General features: G+C 39.7%; 1 protein-coding gene across 5 annotated transcripts in view; it reads left to right on the forward strand.

Moving 5' to 3' along the window:
• Positions 1–18,773, forward strand: part of LOC139751589 (methyltransferase-like protein 22) — an 88,854-nt gene that overhangs the window by 11,789 nt on the left and 58,292 nt on the right. For 3 of the 5 annotated variants that reach the window (XM_071667188.1, XM_071667187.1, XM_071667189.1), the window contains exon 2: positions 6,431–6,643. The exons of the other annotated variants lie outside the window; for them this stretch is intronic. In XM_071667188.1, coding sequence (XP_071523289.1) covers positions 6,431–6,643 — 213 coding nt within the window. The remainder of the gene's footprint in view (positions 1–6,430; positions 6,644–18,773) is intronic. 5 annotated transcript variants of the gene reach the window in all.

Here is an 18,773-nt window from a genome sequence, read left to right on the forward strand (position 1 = left end):
TTGATTTGTTTATGGACTGGTGATGAGGGAGGTGAATACAAGAGTCTTGGAGAAATGGACAGTTATGCAGCCTCTGAGGGTTAAGAGGGCCTAGGAAGTGAGCCAGTTGTTGTTTGCTTATGATACAGCACTGGTAAGCTGATTTAAGTGAGAAACTGCAGAAGTTGGTGACTGATTTTGGAAGAGTGTGAAAGAAGAAAGTTGAGAGTGAATGTGAATAAAAGTAGGGTTAATAGGTTCAGCAGGGATGATGGATACACTAGTTAGGATGTAAGTTTGATTGAAGAAGAATTGGAGGAAGTGAAGTGTTGTAGATATCTGGGAATGGACATGGCAGTGAATGGAATCATCGAAGTGGAAGCAGGTTGTAGGGTGGGAAAGATGATGAAAGTTCTGGGAGCAATGTAGAATATATGGAAAGAATGTTATCTGGGAGGACAAAAATAGATATGTTTGAAGGAATAGTAATCCCTATTATATGGATGTGAGGCATGGGCTATAGATAGGATTGTGCGGTGGAGGGTGGATGTGTTGGAAATGAAATGTTTTAGGACAATATGTGATGTGAGGTGGTTGATCGAGTAAGTAATGTAAGGGTAAGAGAGATGTGTGGAAATAGAAAGTGTATGGTTGAGAGAGCAGAAGAGGGAGTGTTGAAATGGTTTGGATATATGGAGGGAATAAGTAAGGAAAGATTGACAAAGAGGATATTTGTGTCAGAGGTGGAGGGAACAAGGAGAACCAACTGACCAAATTGGACATGGAGGCTTGGAGAGAAAAAGATTTTAAGTGATCAGAGCCTGAATGTGCGGTAGGGTTAGAGGCATGTAAGCAGTAGAGTGAATGTGTTGTCAGTGGAATGAACCAGGGCATGTGAAGCATCTGGGGTAGCCATGGAAAGGGCTGTAGGGCCTGGATGTGGATAGGGAGCTATGGTTCTGGTGCATTACACATGACAGCTTGAGTTTGAATGTGAGTGGATGTGGCCTTTCTTCATCTTTTTCATGGTGCTACCTTGATGACATGGGGAAGGCAATCAGGTGTGGGGGAGATGAAAAGAATGTATATGTATCATTTTTTCTTTTCTTTCATACATTTCTGCTGTTTCCTGTGGGGTGGGGTAGCATCAGGAATAGATGATGGCGAACAAGTATGAATTTGTACATGTGTATGTATGTATGTATATGTTCATCTTCCGCAAAGCTTTTACTTCCTCTTCTCTGTTTACCAAATCATTTTCCCTAACCTTCTCACTTTGCACATGACCAAAACACCCTATATCTGCCAATCTATCATCAGACACATTCAACAAACCTTCAAAATACTCACTCCATCTCCTTCTCACATCACCACTACTTGTTATCACCTCTCCATTAGCCCCCTTCACTGAAGTTCCCATCTGTTCCCTCATCTTACGCACTTTATTTACCTCCTTCCAAAACATCTTTTTATTCTCCCTAAAATTTAATGATACTCTCTCACCTCAACTCTCATTTGCCCTCTTTTTCACCTCTTGCACCTTTCTCTTGACCTCCTGCCTCTTTCTTTTATACATCTCCCAGTCATTTGCAGTATTTCCCTGCAAAAATTGTCCAAATGCCTCTCTCTTCTGTTTCACTAATACTCTTACGTCTTCATTCCATCACTCGCTACCCTTTCTAATCTGCCCACCTCCCATGCATCTCATGCCACAAGCATCTTTTGCGCGAGCCATCACTGCTTCCCTAAATACATCCCATTCCTCCCCCACTCCCCTTACGTCCTTTGTTCTCACCTTTTTCCATTCTGTACTCAGTCTCTCCTGGTACTTCCTCACACAAGTTTCCTTCCCAAGCGCACTTACTCTCATCACTCTTTTTACCCCAACATTCTCTCTTCTTTTCTGAAAACCTCAACAAATCTTCACCTTCGCCTCCACAAGATAATGATCAGACATCCCTCCAGTTGCACCTCTCAGCACAGTGACATCCAAAAGTCTCTCTTTCACGCATCTGTCAATTAACACGTAATCCAATAATGCTCTCTGGCCATCTCTCCTTCTTACATACGTATACTCATGTATATCTCTCTTTTTAAACCAGATATTCCCAATCACCAGTCCTTTTTCAGCGCATAAATCTACAAGCTCTTCACCATCTCCATTTACAACACTGAACACCCCTTTGTACACCAATTATGCCCTCAACTGCCACATTACTCACCTTTGCATTCAAATCACCCATCACTATAACTCAGTCTCGTGCATCAAAACTACTAACACACTCACTCAGCTGCTCCCAAAACACTTGCCTCTCATGATCTTTCTTCTCATGCCCAGGTGCATATGCACCAATAATCACCCATCTCTCTCCATCCACTTTCAGTTTTACCCATATCAATCTAGAGTTTACTTTCTTACACTCTATCACATACTCCCACCATTCCTGTTTCAGTAGTGCTATTCCTTCCCTTGCTCTTGTCCTCTCACTAACCCCTGACTTTCCTCCCAAGACATTCCCAAACCACTCTTCCCCTTTACCCTTGAGTTTCGTTTCACTCAGAGCCAAAACACCCAGGATCCTTTCCTCATACATACTACCTATCTCCTTTTTTCTCATCTTGGTTACGTCCACACTCATTTAGACACCCCAATCTATATTTATATTTATTATACTTTGTCGCTGTCTCCCGTGTTAGCAAGGTAGTGCAAGGAAACAGACGAAAGAATGGCCCAACCCACCCACATACACATGTATATACATACACTTCCACACACGCACATATACATACCTATACATCTCAACGTATACATCTATATACACACACAGACGTATACATATATACACATGTACATAATTCATACTGTCTGCCCTTATCCATTCCCATCGCCACCGTGCCACACACGAAATGACAACCCCCTCCCCTCAAATGTGCGCGAGGTAGCGCTAGGAAAAGACAACAAAGGCCACATTCATTCACAGTCAGTCTCTAGCTGTCATGTATAATGCACTGAAACCACAGCTCCCTTTCCACATCCAGGCCCCACAGAACTTTCCATGGTTTACCCCAGACGCTTCACATGCCCTGGTTCAATCCATTGACAGCACGTCGACCCCAGTATACCACATCATTCCAGTTCACTCTATTCTTTGCACGCCTTTCACCCTCTTGCATGTTCAGGCTCTGATCACTCAAAATATTTTTCACTTCATCTTTCCACCTCCTATTTGGTCTACCACTTCTCCTCGTTCCCTCCACCTCTGACACATATATCCTCTTGATCAATCTTTCCTCACTCATTCTCTCCATGTGACCAAACCACTTGGTGGCTGCCTGCCAACAAGTAAGAACCATAGACCTTGACATTTCTTAAGCATTTGACAGGGTATAGCCTAAGTTTTTGCTCTCTAAATTCCCTTTCTTCAGTTTCATTGCTTCTCTTTCTTCTCTAATGATAGTTCCTTTCTGACTGTTCCATTGCTGTAGTAATCATCGATGGAGTGACTTCCCCTTTTGTCCTATCAGTAATGGTGTTTCTTAGGGTTCTGTACTTTTGCCTAGTCTCTTTCTTCTCTCAGTTAATGTCTTTTTTACTTCTTACTCTATTCACTTTTATGCTAATGACTCCACTTTACATAGCTTATCGTGTTTTTCCTCCTTTCTTCCCAATAATTCTTGTTCTCATCCTCATACTGGTCATAATTCCTCTCTGACTTAGCTCCTTTGCAGCATTTTGGATTGTAGAAGCAGTAACCTTGTAAGATTTAATGATGCTACAATGCAATTTATCCCCTTATGTCTTTTGAGAGTCATATGTTTCCCTCTGTTCAGTTTCAAAACACCACAATTAATTTCTGTAATAACATAAACTTGGGCGTAATCATATCCTCCACTCTCTTCTGGAAACCCTACATAATCACCATTATAAAGTCTGCTTCCCCAAAACTGGGAATGTTATATAGATGCTGTAATTATTTTTCTTGTGAGCAGTTATTTTATGTTTACAGGGATTTTACTTGCTCAAGTATGGAATACTGGTCACACATCTGGGGAGGCTCATCCTTTGTTCTCCACTTCTCCATTGACTAGAGTGGAATCAAAAGACTTCTGTCTCATTCATTCTTCTGGCGTCTCTTCAGTCAACTTTTTCTATATGCTGTAGTGTTGCTGCTGTCATTCTCTTTTGTAGATTTTATTTTGGCCATTGTTTGTGTGAGTTGTTTGCGTGTGTGCCCACTACTAGAGTTTGGATTTGTGACATGTTTTTGGTTGCTGTTTCCCACAGTTTCTGTGTGGAGTCCAGCAACTCAAGGACTGGCTGTTATGATACATCCTTCTTCCCCAGAACCACTAAACAGTGGAATTCTCCTCCTTTTGTCTTTCCCTTTTCATCTAACCTTTCTTCATTTAAGAATTATGTTTACAAACATGTGTGGAGCCCTAATTTTTTCTTTCTTTTCATTTAACTCTTTTCTTTCACCTGAAATGGCTTTTATAGGGGCATGTTTTTCCCATGTCATGTTGCTCAATATATAAAAAGATGGGGATGGGGGAGAAAGAAAATGGTAAGGGATCAGGTTGAAGGTGCAGGGACTGAATGAAGATGGCAAATTAGAGTTGGGTTGAGCAAGTATCATCAAACTTCAGGAAGAGTAAGAACATTTTTAGAAAGAAGTTAATGATAAGGGGAAACAAATGAACCAATGGGAATATTGGTGAATGGGACAAATGAGTGAGTGGTAAAGGCAGAGATGAGGTAAAGAGGAGATGGAAAGAGTGCATCAAAGGATTTTTGAATTCATTTCATATCATTGTGGATGTTGGATGCTTAGGTCAGGGAGGTATGTGAAGTGATAGTGATGCCAAGTGGTTCATTGAAAAGAGAATAGGGAATGACACATTTACACCTGTGGAGTCCCCATCTTTTGAACACTACCATGATACAATCTCTTAAATTTATATATGCTGTTTGCATTAAACATTTCCTCAGTCAGTCTGTTCTATGCATCCACCACCCTTATATTATAAAAGTATATCTTTACATTCTTATTTACAAGTTTTTTACTCAATTTTATGTATTGTCCTCTGGCTTCTCTATTGTTACATCTCTCAAAGAGCTGTCCATTGCCCACTTTTTTGACCTATTTTTAAACTTGAAGGTTGTTATGTGGTCACTCCCTGTAGTTTAGCTCTCTTTGTTCTGGTACCATCGTTGTTTTGAACACTTTCTACTATTATACAGCCTTTTTGATTTATGCATGCTGTCAGCATTATCTATATCCTTAGTCAGTCCTTTCCATTCATCCATCATCCTTATATTATAGAAATATTTCTTTACATCATTATTTTCTTATATGATTTTATCATATGTCCTTTGGCTGCTCTGTCATTACATCTCTCAAAGAACTTCTGTTGTCCCCTCTGTTGATCTCTTTTAAATCTTAGAGGTTGTGATCAGGTCACCCTTCAGTCTTTTTTTTCCAAAGTGGGTTAATTTAAAGCCTCTAGCCTTTCCCTGTGGCTTAGCTATCTTTTTTCTGGTACCATTATTGTTGCCCTCCCCTGGACCTTCTCTGTGAGCTCTTTTGCTTTAGGTGCAGTGACCAAATCTGAGAAGCGTATTCTAGTTTTGGCCTTATGTAGGTTATGAATAGCTTGCCAAATATTTACTTATCCTTATACTTGAAAGCTATTCTGATACTTGTCAGCAGACAGTTTGTCTTCTTAGTTATTCTCCTAGTATGAAAAGCTGGTAACAGTTTAGTGATGATGTCTGCTTCCAATTCCTACTCACATCCAGAATCCTGAAGCTTATTTTCTGCAAGTTAATTGTCACTGGTTAACAGAGATTTAGTTCCATGGAAAAAATATGTTTCTTACCTATTTTTGCATGCTGAATCCAAATGTGTATTCAGAATTTCCCTAACACCTTTCTTTTAACAGTTGTTTATGATAAAGTTACTTGTTCTCCATGACCTAATTTTAAATGTATCTGTCAAGAATATGATCAGTATTTGCAGTAATTTGGTAATTTTATGTACATAGGTAACATACATCTGTAGATATGTTAATAAGTATGCCAGGACAGTTATATTTCCATGTATCTTTTTCATACAGGAAATCATACAACATTTATACCCTTGTAATGCTTGCCTTCCAGACATAGGTAATATTTTGATGATGATTATAGTAAGTATTGATGATGAAGATGGTTATCAGTCATTAGTATTATGTAAACTTTAACAGGATTGATCAAGTTTTAATGAAGAATGTGTGCCATTTATAAAGGAATTTTGTGATATTGCAGAAGCCTCTTGAATGATGATGGGTTATTTAAGTAAAGAATTTTTCATTGTTTGGTGATGATTTTTCTTTGGATTTTTCGTATTACATATTTTGTGCATCAGTGTCAGAAGTAGAAATAAATACAGTAGGTGGTGATAAATTTCAGATAAGAACACATTTGGCGAAGGTGAGGTATCGGTCTTGTGCAGGACACCGGACACAGAGTCGTCAGCTGGCCATGGCTGTGTAGCTCAACAAGATGGAAAAGCAAGAGGGGAGGAGGAGAAGGAGGAGGAGGAGGAGGAGGAGGAGGAGGAGGAGTTTGAGTGTTTGCTGGGAGCTAATGGCCAAGTGGTTCTTTGGAGCTCAAGAAGGGAAAGTAGGCATTATTCTTTGATGTTGGGTACTGCTTCATGCAGCTAATGTTGACTCACAGTTCTGTAGCTTGTCCAGCTAGGCATGACCACTAGCTAGACCTGTCTCTTAGATATTTCAAGCTTGTATAAGATAGTGCATTTTCACCTGTAATGCAGATGTGTGGTGTTTAAATGCAGTACAGTACTTTGTGTGCAAAAACTGATGAAACATGCACTGAAGCTTTTCAGATGCATTGTGAAAAGCCTTTGTTATTCACAACATTTGTGTTTTTTACACTTGTTATATATGTTTTGTTAGAGGATGTTTCAATACAGGCAGGCTGGTGGTGATGCTGGGGAATGCAGTCAGTGTGCTGTATACCAATTGTAGCTTCTGTTCTATATGTTGAAATCTTCCACCATTTTATCTAAGGCATACATGTGGCAAAAATATTCTTGATTAGAACATTAATGTTTAGGCAGTAGTGTATACAGTCTTTTTGATGCTGCTCTTTTTCTCACGCCTTTTCTACAGGATGTGACTAAATTTGCTCAACTGATACTTCAGTTGCCTTTATGTTGTAACTTGTGAACTGTTTGTGTAATGCTGAGCAATAAAAGGTATAATTAATCAAAATACAGTTAGGAAATTTGGTTGATTTATTAGTTGCTATATTAGGTATTCAACCTTCTTTCTGTGATTCTCAAAACTTAGAAAATTAGTTTTATTCATTTAGTGGTTGTGATGATTATTAGTTTTAGGATTTGATTTTTTTTTTTATTGTTTACTTGTAGAAATTAAGTTACTTTGATATGACCTCAGTGCATTGCTCAGAGAGAGAGAGAGAGAGAGAGAGAGAGAGAGAGAGAGAGAGAGAGAGAGAGAGAGAGAGAGAGAGAGAGTACTTACCTACCCTCGAGTGTCTACAATGATGAATAATTTCATCATGATTACTTGTTTGATATTATCGAATTGTACTGTACAGGGAGGGAATTATACATTTGTAGAGCCATATCTCTTGAGTATTCTCTATTATTATACACTTTCATAAATTCATGTATTCCTTTCATCCAACCCTTTCATACTGTGAAAATACATCTTTACATCTTTTTTAACATGTCTCTTGCTTAATTGCTTGGTATGTCCTCTGAAGGCTTTATCCCTTAATCTCTTGAAGAACTGTGTACAAAGACATTAGTTTGTTTTAAAACCTTAAAGGTTGTGCTTAGGTCACCCCTCATTATTCTCTCTTACAAGATGGGCAAATTTAGAGCCTGTAGCCTTTTCCTGTAATTCAAATCTCATAATTTTGGTACCATCTTTATTGCCCTTCTATAGACTTTCATTAGCTCTTTGGGCTTCTTTAGATGTTGTGACCAATCTTGAAAAACATGTTCTAGTTTTGGCCTTTAGTAGGATATGAATAGCTTGCTAAATGTTTCCTTGTCCATATACTTGAAAGCTGAAGGGGTTCTCCTCAGAATGATGGCTCAGAGTGACATTTCATGATTGCAACGTTTGAGAATTAGGGTAGAAAGTCATAGAATGACACTAAATTTTTACAGAAACACCATATTGATAGAATTCAAATTTTTACAAATATTCTTTTCAGTTAATTATGAAACATTTAGATATATTGCAAGGTTTTTCAGTTATAGTGCCTTTGGTAATATCAAAGCAAAATAACATTGGATTCTTTGGAAGGTTTCACAAACCATTCACTCTGCACCTCCATCCCACTCCAACACCACCTACCTCAATCCCTAATCACCAGCATCCTCAGTAAGAATCGCTGAATATTGTCTGATTTACCTGTCAAGTGGCAACAGTTGCTGAATCAGAGAGTGATTTACATCATGAAAGAGTGTGGTCTATTGATGGTAAGCTAAGACGTTTCAGGGATAGTCCATACAGTACCTTAGAATTAGATGGGAAATTTCTGGTCTGGAACGTATTCCTCCCTTATGACATGGGTTTCATTTACTCGTAAAATGACATTCTGCTTTAACATCAGATCATTAGGAATGTAACCCTGTCATTTAGTAAGGACCCTCTGTATTCTAATATTTGCCAGCAGATAGTTTGTTTCTTTTTAACTATTTCTTAAATGTGGGACTTTGGCGACAGGTTAGTATTGATGTCGACTCCCAAGTCTCTCACCCATGGAATCCTGATGCCTATTTCCAGCTGAATTATGATATTGAGAGCTTCTTTCTCTCTGTCCATTCTCATTATTTTACATATACTTGTATTGAATTTCATCAACCATATATCAGACTACTTGGAGTGTGTTTAGGTTTCTTTGTAAGTAGATGCAGCCCTTCTTGCTTTTCACTCCCACATGACTTTTGCATTATCAACAGGCAAAACACTTATATATGAATTAGAGTAATGATTCTAGAACAGGATCCTGTAGCACTGTTGTTCACCTCACCCCGTTTGGAGAGGGCTCTAATGTGTTCTCTGTTCCTTTTCACTGAGATGATCTTTCCATTGAAGGAGTATCACTCTTACTTCTGGTGGTTCACCTCCTTTATCAACCTCCCATGCTGTACAGTGTCACATTGTTTCTGGCAGTCCAGTTACAAACAATCCACCTAGCTTTCCCTTTTGTCAAATACATAGCTCACTTTCTCGTGGAACTCCATGAGGTTTGCCACAGATGATCTCCTTTTTCCAAAACCATGCTGTCTCTAAGTAATTTTTCCTTTGTAGATAGTCATCCACTTGCTTTCTAATTATCTTTACCAGAGTCTTACACACCATACTTGTTAGTGAGACTGATCTGTAGTTCCTGTCTCCTATCATATAGATACAAATGATGTTCACTCTTTCCTATGTCTTTGGCACTTTGCCTTTCTCCAGAGATGCTGTGAACAGTATTTCAAGAGGTTTATGTAGTGTACCTGGACAGACCTTCAACTTGGTGAAATTTCATCAAGACTGAATCTTGTGGTCAAGGCCTAATAGCATTCTGTTTGTATCATTTCTAGATATCTCACTGATTTCTAAAACCTTCCCATTACATGTCACTGTTGGACTATAGTGTCTTCCTTTTTAAAAACACTTTTGAACTCTGTTATTCACTTCCTTAGGTATCCTTACATCATCCTATATCATTCTTTCCTCAGAATCCTTTAACCTGATTAGATGCTTTTAATTGACAACTGACCACTAATGAATTTATGGAAAAGATGTTAATTTTCTTTTGACTGACAATTGATTGCAAATGAGTTTTTCAAAAAGTGAATTTTCTTTTGCCTTGTCTACAATATTCTTTTCAAGGTTCTTTGTTCCTTCATCTTTATTCTGCTCTACTCATTCCTTCTCTCTTATACTTTGCAGTTGCTGGCTGGTTGGTGCCAGATATCTATTTCTTTGCCACTGACCATCTTGAAGCAACTATGCTTTTTGACATCCATTATTAGATTGTTCTTTTCTCTTTCTTACTGTTCCCTCTGCACTTGAGTCTAGAGGTAACCTTTTACCTACTTCTTCATTATAAATTTTACAAAATCTCTCACCACACAACCCTAGTTCATGGCCGATGAATTCCATTTTGAAATCTATATTATCATAGAAATTGCTGAAGTTTGTTTCATCCACTTCTCATATGATGATTTTTGTTCTTAATAATGGCAAGTTCTTTAAATGAGTTTTGAAGCAATGCTATTTCTTCTATCTTTCTTTATAAGTCACTACAATGACTTGTCACCACTAGGTTGGGCTAATGCATAGTGCTCACTGTACATCTTGCTTAGTTAACAATACATGTAATAATAATGAGAGAGAGAGAGAGAGAGAGAGAGAGAGAGAGAGAGAGAGAGAGAGAGAGAGAGCGAGAGAGAGAGAGAGAGAGAGAGAGCCTAGTTATCGTCAACACTTTCAATTTCGTTTTGTCAAAAGGCAGGGCTAATGCAGAGCACTCACTTTTTGTATTGCTTGATGACTTGTACTGTTTAGATCTGCCACAGTGATCAAAACATAGTTTTCAATCTCAAGTTGGTACGGGACTGACCTCAGCCAGGTTTTCTGTGTTTTTGTATTTGTTTTGTGCTTGTTTCTTATTTCTCCCCAGGTAGTGCATTGAATGGTCTTTCCATCTTTTTTTTTTGCAGGACCCTTGTATTTTTATTTTTATTTAATTTTCTATTTTCTAGGTACTTTCTATGGTATTCTTGGAGAGTACCTACCTACCTACTTATGAGTACCTAGGGTAAGATTTAGCCATAACAGTAGGGCTAGTATAAAGCACTCACAATATTTCTTGCTTGATAAATGAGATAATTTTGTCAGCTTGTACTTGCATTACTTAATTTTTTATTCTTGTTTTTGTAATTGTTCCATGCATGTTTCTTTTTTCTCCTGGCAGCACATTGAATGATTATTCTAGCTTCTTGGTTAGACCATCATATAATTTGGCTTATATTATATTTGGCATGTTAAACGATGTTTTTGAAGACTTATTAATTAACATTTATCCTCCTTGATGAAAGGCTTTCAGGAATAATGCATTTTCTTTTATATTTTCATTTGTTGCCTTACAACAAAGATTATCATTTATATTTCTTGTCTTTCTAGGCTGTATAGTTGTAGTTCTTCCAGTCTTTCTTGGTATTCATATGTTCCATCCCCTTGATTTTGTGAAGTACCTGTGACTTCACTCAAATATATTTTTTCTGTTTGGTTATTATACATCTATCTATCCGTTTATACCTCTGTTGCCTGTTCCCTTCTGGAACTCTTTCAGGGGTATGGCCATAGCTACAGAGTCTCCATAACTAGTTAACTTTAGTGCTGCTTCATAGCCTTTAGTGCCTTGCCCTTAACAGGCTACAGGCAGAGGGCAGGTCTTGTGCAGTGTTTGCAGAGGCTTCTACCTGATGTTTCTACTAAATACTTCTACCTAATGTTCCTGCCCATTACTTCTACCTAATATTTCTACCAAATTACTCCAACCTAAATATTCTAGCCCACTACTTCTATCTATTTCTCCCACCATTTTGCCAAAAGACAGGGCTAGCACATAGTGCTAACCACAGGAAAATCTAAAACTATGAAGAATGGGATGTGTGAGTTAAGTGATGCCAAGTGTTTTGTGTGACAAGGAGAGATTGTATATTTGTGGACAAAATGCCAGTAGCCCATGTGTGGGTGAGGCAGGAAGAAAAGACAGATATCTGGGTCAGAGGAGTGCAAATTATCAGTCCTTGTAGTGCTGGCTCAATGCATATCCATCACTAACTCTTCTGATAACTATGTGGATGGTACTGGTAATATACCTCCCTGGCCATTGGCTGCCTACAACATATTATACGACATAGCAGTATTCAGTTTTGTTCTTATATATATATATATATATATATATATATATATATATATATATATATATATATATATATATATATATATATATGCGCAAAAGATGCTTGTGGCATGAGAAGAGTGGGAGGTGGGTTGATTAGAAAGGGTAGTGAGTGGTGGGATGAAGAAGTAAGAGTATTAGTGAAAGAGAAGAGAGAGGCATTTGGACGATTTTTGCAGGGAAAAAATGAAATTGAGTGGGAGATGTATAAAAGAAAGAGACAGGAGGTCAAGAGAAAGGTACAAGAGGTGAAAAAAAGGGCAAATGAGAGTTGGGGTGAGAGAGTATCATTAAATTTTAGGGAGAATAAAAAGATGTTCTGGAAGGAGGTAAATAAAGTGCGTAAGACAAGGGAGCAAATGGGAACTTCAGTGAAGGGCGCAAATGGGGAGGTGATAACAAGTAGTGGTGATGTGAGAAGGAGATGGAGTGAGTATTTTGAAGGTTTGTTGAATGTGTTTGATGATAGAGTGGCAGATATAGGGTGTTTTGGTCGAGGTGGTGTGCAAAGTGAGAGGGTTAGGGAAAATGATTTGGTAAACAGAGAAGAGGTAGTAAAAGCTTTGCGGAAGATGAAAGCCGGCAAGGCAGCAGGTTTGGATGGTATTGCAGTGGAATTTATTAAAAAAGGGGGTGACTGTATTGTTGACTGGTTGGTAAGGTTATTTAATGTATGTATGACTCATGGTGAGGTGCCTGAGGATTGGCGGAATGCGTGCATAGTGCCATTGTACAAAGGCAAAGGGGATAAGAGTGAGTGCTCAAATTACAGAGGTATAAGTTTGTTGAGTATTCCTGGTAAATTATATGGGAGGGTATTGATTGAGACGGTGAAGGCATGTACAGAGCATCAGATTGGGGAGCAGTGTGGTTTCAGAAGTGGTAGAGGATGTGTGGATCAGGTGTTTGCTTTGAAGAATGTATGTGAGAAATACTTAGAAAAGCAAATGGATTTGTATGTAGCATTTATGGATCTGGAGAAGGCATATGATAGAGTTGATAGAGATGCTCTGTGGAAGGTATTAAGAATATATGGTGTGGGAGGCAAGTTGTTAGAAGCAGTGAAAAGTTTTTATCGAGGATGTAAGGCATGTGTACGTGTAGGAAGAGAGGAAAGTGATTGGTTCTCAGTGAATGTAGGTTTGCGGCAGGGGTGTGTGATGTCTCCATGGTTGTTTAATTTGTTTATGGATGGGGTTGTTAGGGAGGTGAATGCAAGAGTTTTGGAAAGAGGGGCAAGTATGAAGTCTGTTGGGGATGAGAGAGCTTAGGAAGTGAGTCAGTTGTTGTTCGCTGATGATACAGCGCTGGTGGCTGATTCATGTGAGAAACTGCAGAAGCTGGTGACAGTTTGGTAAAGTGTGTGAAAGAAGAAAGTTAAGAGTAAATGTGAATAAGAGCAAGGTTATTAGGTACAGTAGGGTTGAGGGTCAAGTCAATTGGGAGGTGAGTTTGAATGGAGAAAAACTGGAGGAAGTGAAGTGTTTTAGATATCTGGGAGTGGATCTGGCAGCGGATGGAACCATGGAAGCGGAAGTGGATCATAGGGTGGGGGAGGGGGCGAAAATTCTGGGAGCCTTGAAGAATGTGTGGAAGTCGAGAACATTATCTTGGAAAGCAAAAATGGGTATGTTTGAAGGAATAGTGGTTCCAACAATGTTGTATGGTTGTGAGGCGTGGGCTATGGATAGAGTTGTGCGCAGGAGGATGGATGTGCTGGAAATGAGATGTTTGAGGACAATATGTGGTGTGAGGTGGTTTGATCGAGTAAGTAACGTAAGGGTAAGAGAGATGTGTGGAAATAAAAAGAGCGTGGTTGAGAGAGCAGAAGAGGGTGTTTTGAAATGGTTCGGGCACATGGAGAGAATGAGTGAGAAAGATTGACCAAGAGAATATATGTGTCGGAGGTGGAGGGAACGAGGAGAAGAGGGAGACCAAATTGGAGGTGGAAAGATGGAGTGAAAAAGATTTTGTGTGATCGGGGCCTGAACATGCAGGAGGGTGAAAGGAGGGCAAGGAATAGAGTGATTTGGAGCGATGTGGTATACCGGGGTTGACGTGCTGTCAGTGGATTGAATCAAGGCATGTGAAGCGTCTGGGGTAAACCATGGAAAGCTGTGTAGGTATGTATATTTGCGTGTGTGGACGTATGTATAAACATGTGTATGGGGTGGGTTGGGCCATTTCTTTCGTCTGTTTCCTTGTGCTACCTCGCAAACGCGGGAGACAGCGACAAAGCAAAAAAAAAAAAAGAAAAATATATATATATATATATATATATATATATATATATATATATATATATATATATATTTATTATTTTATTTTGCTTTGTCGCTGTCTCCCGCATTTGCGAGGTAGCGCAAGGAAACAGACGAAAGAAATGGCCCAACCCACCCCCATACACATGTATATACATACATGTCCACACACGCAAATATACATACCTATACATCTCAATGTACACATATATATACACACACAGACACATACATATGTACCCATGCACACAATTCACACTGTCTGCCTTTATTCATTCCCATCGCCACCTTGCCACACATGGAATACCATCCCCCTCCCCCCTCATGTGTGCGAGGTAGCGCTAGGAAAAGACAACAAAGGCACCATTCGTTCACACTCAGTCTCTAGCAGTCATGCAATAATGCCCGAAACCACAGCTCCCTTTCCACATCCAGGCCCCACATAACTTTCCATGGTTTACCCCAGACGCTTCACATGCCCTGATTCAATCCACTGACAGCACGTCAACCCCGGTATACCACATCGATCCAATTCACTCTATTCCTTGCCCGCCTTTCACCCTCCTGCATGTTCAGGCCCCGATCACTCAAAATCTTTTTCACTCCATCTTTCCACCTCCAATTTGGTCTCCCACTTCTCCTCATTCCCCTCACCTCCGACACATATATCCTCTTGGTCAATCTTTCCTCACTCATTCTCTCCATGTGCCCAAACCATTTCAAAACACCCTCTTCTGCTCTCTCAACCACGCTCTTTTTAATTCCACACATCTCTCTTACCCTTACATTACTTACTCGATCAAACCACCTCACACCACACATTGTCCTTAAACATCTCATTTCCAGCACATCCACCCTCCTGCGCACAACTCTATCCATAGTCCACGCCTCGCAACCATACAACATTGTTGGAACCACTATTCCTTCAAACATACCCATTTTTGCTTTCCGAGATAATGTTCTCGACTTCCACACATTCTTCAATACTCCCAGGATTTTCGCGCCCTCCCCCACCCTATGATTCACTTCTGCTTCCATGGTTCCATCCACTGTCAGATCCACTCCCAGATATCTAAAACACTTTACTTCCTCCAGTTTTTCTCCATTCAAACTTACCTCCCAATTAACTTGACCCTCAACCCTACTGTACCTAATAACCTTGCTCTTATTCACATTTACTCTTAACTTTCTTCTTTCACACACTTTACCAAACTCAGTCACCAGCTTCTGCAGTTTCTCACATGAAATCAGCCACCAGCGCTGTATCATCAGCGAACAACAACTGACTCACTTCCCAAGCGCTCTCATCCCCAACAGACTTCATACTTGCCCCTCTTTCCAAAACTCTTGCTTTCACCTCCCTAACAACCCCATCCATAAACAAATTAAACAACCATGGAGACATCACACACCCCTGCCGCATACCTACATTCACTGAGAACCAATCACTTTCCTCTCTTCCTACACGTACACATGCCTTACATCCTCGATAAAAACTTTTCACTGCTTCTAACAACTTGCCTCCCACACCATATATTCTTAATACCTTCCACAGAGCATCTCTATCAACTCTATCATATGCCTTCTCTAGATCCATAAATGCTACATACAAATCCATTTGCTTTTCTAAGTATTTCTCACATACATTCTTCAAAGCAAACACCTGATCCACACATCCTCTACCACTTCTGAAACCACACTGCTCTTCCCCAATCTGATGCTCTGTACATGCCTTCACCCTCTCAATCAATACCCTCCCGTATAATTTCCCAGGAATACTCAACAAACTTATACCTCTGTAATTTGAGCACTCACTCTTATCCCCTTTGCCTTTGTACAATGGCACTATGCATGCATTCCGCCAATCCTCAGGCACCTCACCATGAATCATACATACATTAAATAACCTTACTAACCAGTCAACAATACAGTCACCCTCATTTTTAATAAATTCCACTGGAATACCATCCAAACCTGCTGCCTTGCCGGCTTTCATCTTCCGCAAAGCTTTTACTACCTCTTCTCTGTTTACCAAATCATTTTCCTTAACCCTCTCACTTTGCACACCACCTCGACCAAAACACACTATATCTGCCACTCTATCATCAAACACATTCAGCAAACCTTCAAAATACTCACTCCATCTCCTTCTCACATCATATATATATATCTATATATATATATATCTCCTTCTCACATCATATATATATATATATATCTTTTTTCTTTCAAACTATTCGCCATTTCCCGCGATAGCGAGGTAGCGTTAAGAACAGAGGACTGGGCCTTTGAGGGAATATCCTCACCTGGCCCCCTTCTCTGTTCCTTCTTTTGGAAAATTGAAAAAAATGAAAGGGGAGGATTTCCAGCCACCCGCTCCCTCCCCTTTTAGTCGCCTTCTACGACACGCAGGGAATACGTGGGAAGTATTCTTTCTCCCCTATCCCCAGGGATATATATATATATACATATATATATATATGGGGAGAGAGCGGGTGGCTGGAAATCCTCCCCTTTCGTTTTTTTCAATTTTCCAAAAGAAGGAACAGAGAAGGGGGCCAGGTGAGGATATTCCCTCAAAGGCCCAGTCCTCTGTTCTAAATGCTACCTCGCTATCGCGGGAAATGGCGAATAGTACGAAAGAAAGAAAAGAAAGATATATATATATTAATCAGTCTCATCTTTAGGTTTTTATCTCTTGTGGTAAAAGTTTTCAGAATCATACTAATCATCACGTGATATCTTCTCATTGTTCTCTCTGAAATCTTATGATGACACCCAAATCTTTTACATTTGTTTAACTTTCAATCACTTTCTCTGATGGGCCTTTATGTAGTACCATTAATGTATTAATCCTTGTTCCACACCTTCTATACTCAAATAATATTATGATTTTTATTATTATTATTATTATTATTATTATTATTATTATTATTATTATTATTATTATTATTGTTTTATCCCTGGGGATAGGGGAGAAAGAATACTTCCCATGCATTCCTCACGTGTCGTAGAAGGCGACTAAAGGGGATGGGAGCGGGGGGTTAGAAACCCTCCCCTCCTTGTATTTTAACTTTCTAAAAGGGGAAACAGAAGAAGGAGTCATGTGGGGAGTGCTCATCCTCCTCGAAGGCTCAGATTGGGGTGTCTAAATGTGTGTGGATGTAACCAAGATGAGAAAAAAGGAGAGATAGGTAGTATGTTTGAGGAAAGGAACCTGGATGTCTTGGCTCTGTTGGCTCTAAGTGAAATGAAGCTCAAGGGTAAAGGGGAAGAGTGGTTTGGGAATGTCGTGGGAGTAAAGACAGGGGTTAGTGAGAGGACGAGAGCAAAGGAAGGAGTAGCTTTACTCCTGAAACAGGAGTGGTGGGAGTATGTGATAGAGTGTAAGAAAGTAAACTCTAGATTGATAAGGGTAAAACTGAAAGTGGATGGAGAGAGATGGGTGATTATTGGTGCATATGCACCTAGGCATGAGAAGAAAGATCATGAGAGGCAAGTGTTTTGGGAGCAGCTGAGTGAGTGTGTTAGTAGTTTTGATGCACGAGACCAGACTATGGTGATGGGTGATTGCGAGGCATGGGCTGTAGATAGAGTTGTGTGGAGGAGGGTGGATGTGCTGGAAATGAGATGTTTGAGGACAATATGTGGTGTGAGGTGGTTTAATCGAATAAGTAATGAAAGGGTAAGAGAGATGCGTGGTAATAAAAAGAGTGTGGTTGAGAGAGCAGAAGAGGGTGTTTTCAAATGGTTTGGTCACATGGAGAGAATGAGTGGGGAAAGATTGACCAAGAGGATATATGTGTCAGAGGTGGAGGGAACGAGGAGGAGTGGGAGACCAAATTGGAGGTGGAAAGATGGAGTGAAAAAGATTTTGAGTGATCGGGGCCTGAACATGCAGGAGAGTGAAAGACGTGCAAGGAATAGAGTGAATTGGAACGATGTGGTATACTGGGGTTGACGTGCTGTCAGTGGATTGAACCAGGGCATGTGAAGCGTCTGGGGTAAACCATGCAAAGTCTGTGGGGCCTGGATGTGGAAAGGGAGCTGTGGTTTCGGTGCATTATTACATGACAGCTAGAGACTGAGTGTGAACGAATGGGGCCTTTGGTGTTTTTCCTAGCGTTACCTCGCACACATGAGGGGGGAGGGGGTTGTTATTCCATGTGTGGCGAGGTGGCGATGGGAACAAATAATGGCAGAGAGTATGAATTATGTACATGTGTATATATGTATATGTCTGTGTGTGTATATATATGTGTACGTTGAGATGTATAGGTATGTATATTGTGCGCGTGTGGACATGTATGCATATACATGTGTATGTGGGCGGGTTGGGCCATTCTTTCGTCTGTTTCCTTGCGCTACCTCGCTAACGCGGGAGACAGCGATAAGGCAAAATAAAATAAATAATATGTATATATTTATTTATTTATTTATTATACTTTGTTGCTGTCTCCTGCATTAGTGACAAAGCAAAATAAGATAAAAAATAACATAATTTATACTTGCTGCCTTTATTCATT

The sequence above is a fragment of the Panulirus ornatus genome, chromosome 11 (genome assembly GCF_036320965.1).
Source record: "Panulirus ornatus isolate Po-2019 chromosome 11, ASM3632096v1, whole genome shotgun sequence".
NCBI lineage: Eukaryota > Metazoa > Arthropoda > Malacostraca > Decapoda > Palinuridae > Panulirus > Panulirus ornatus.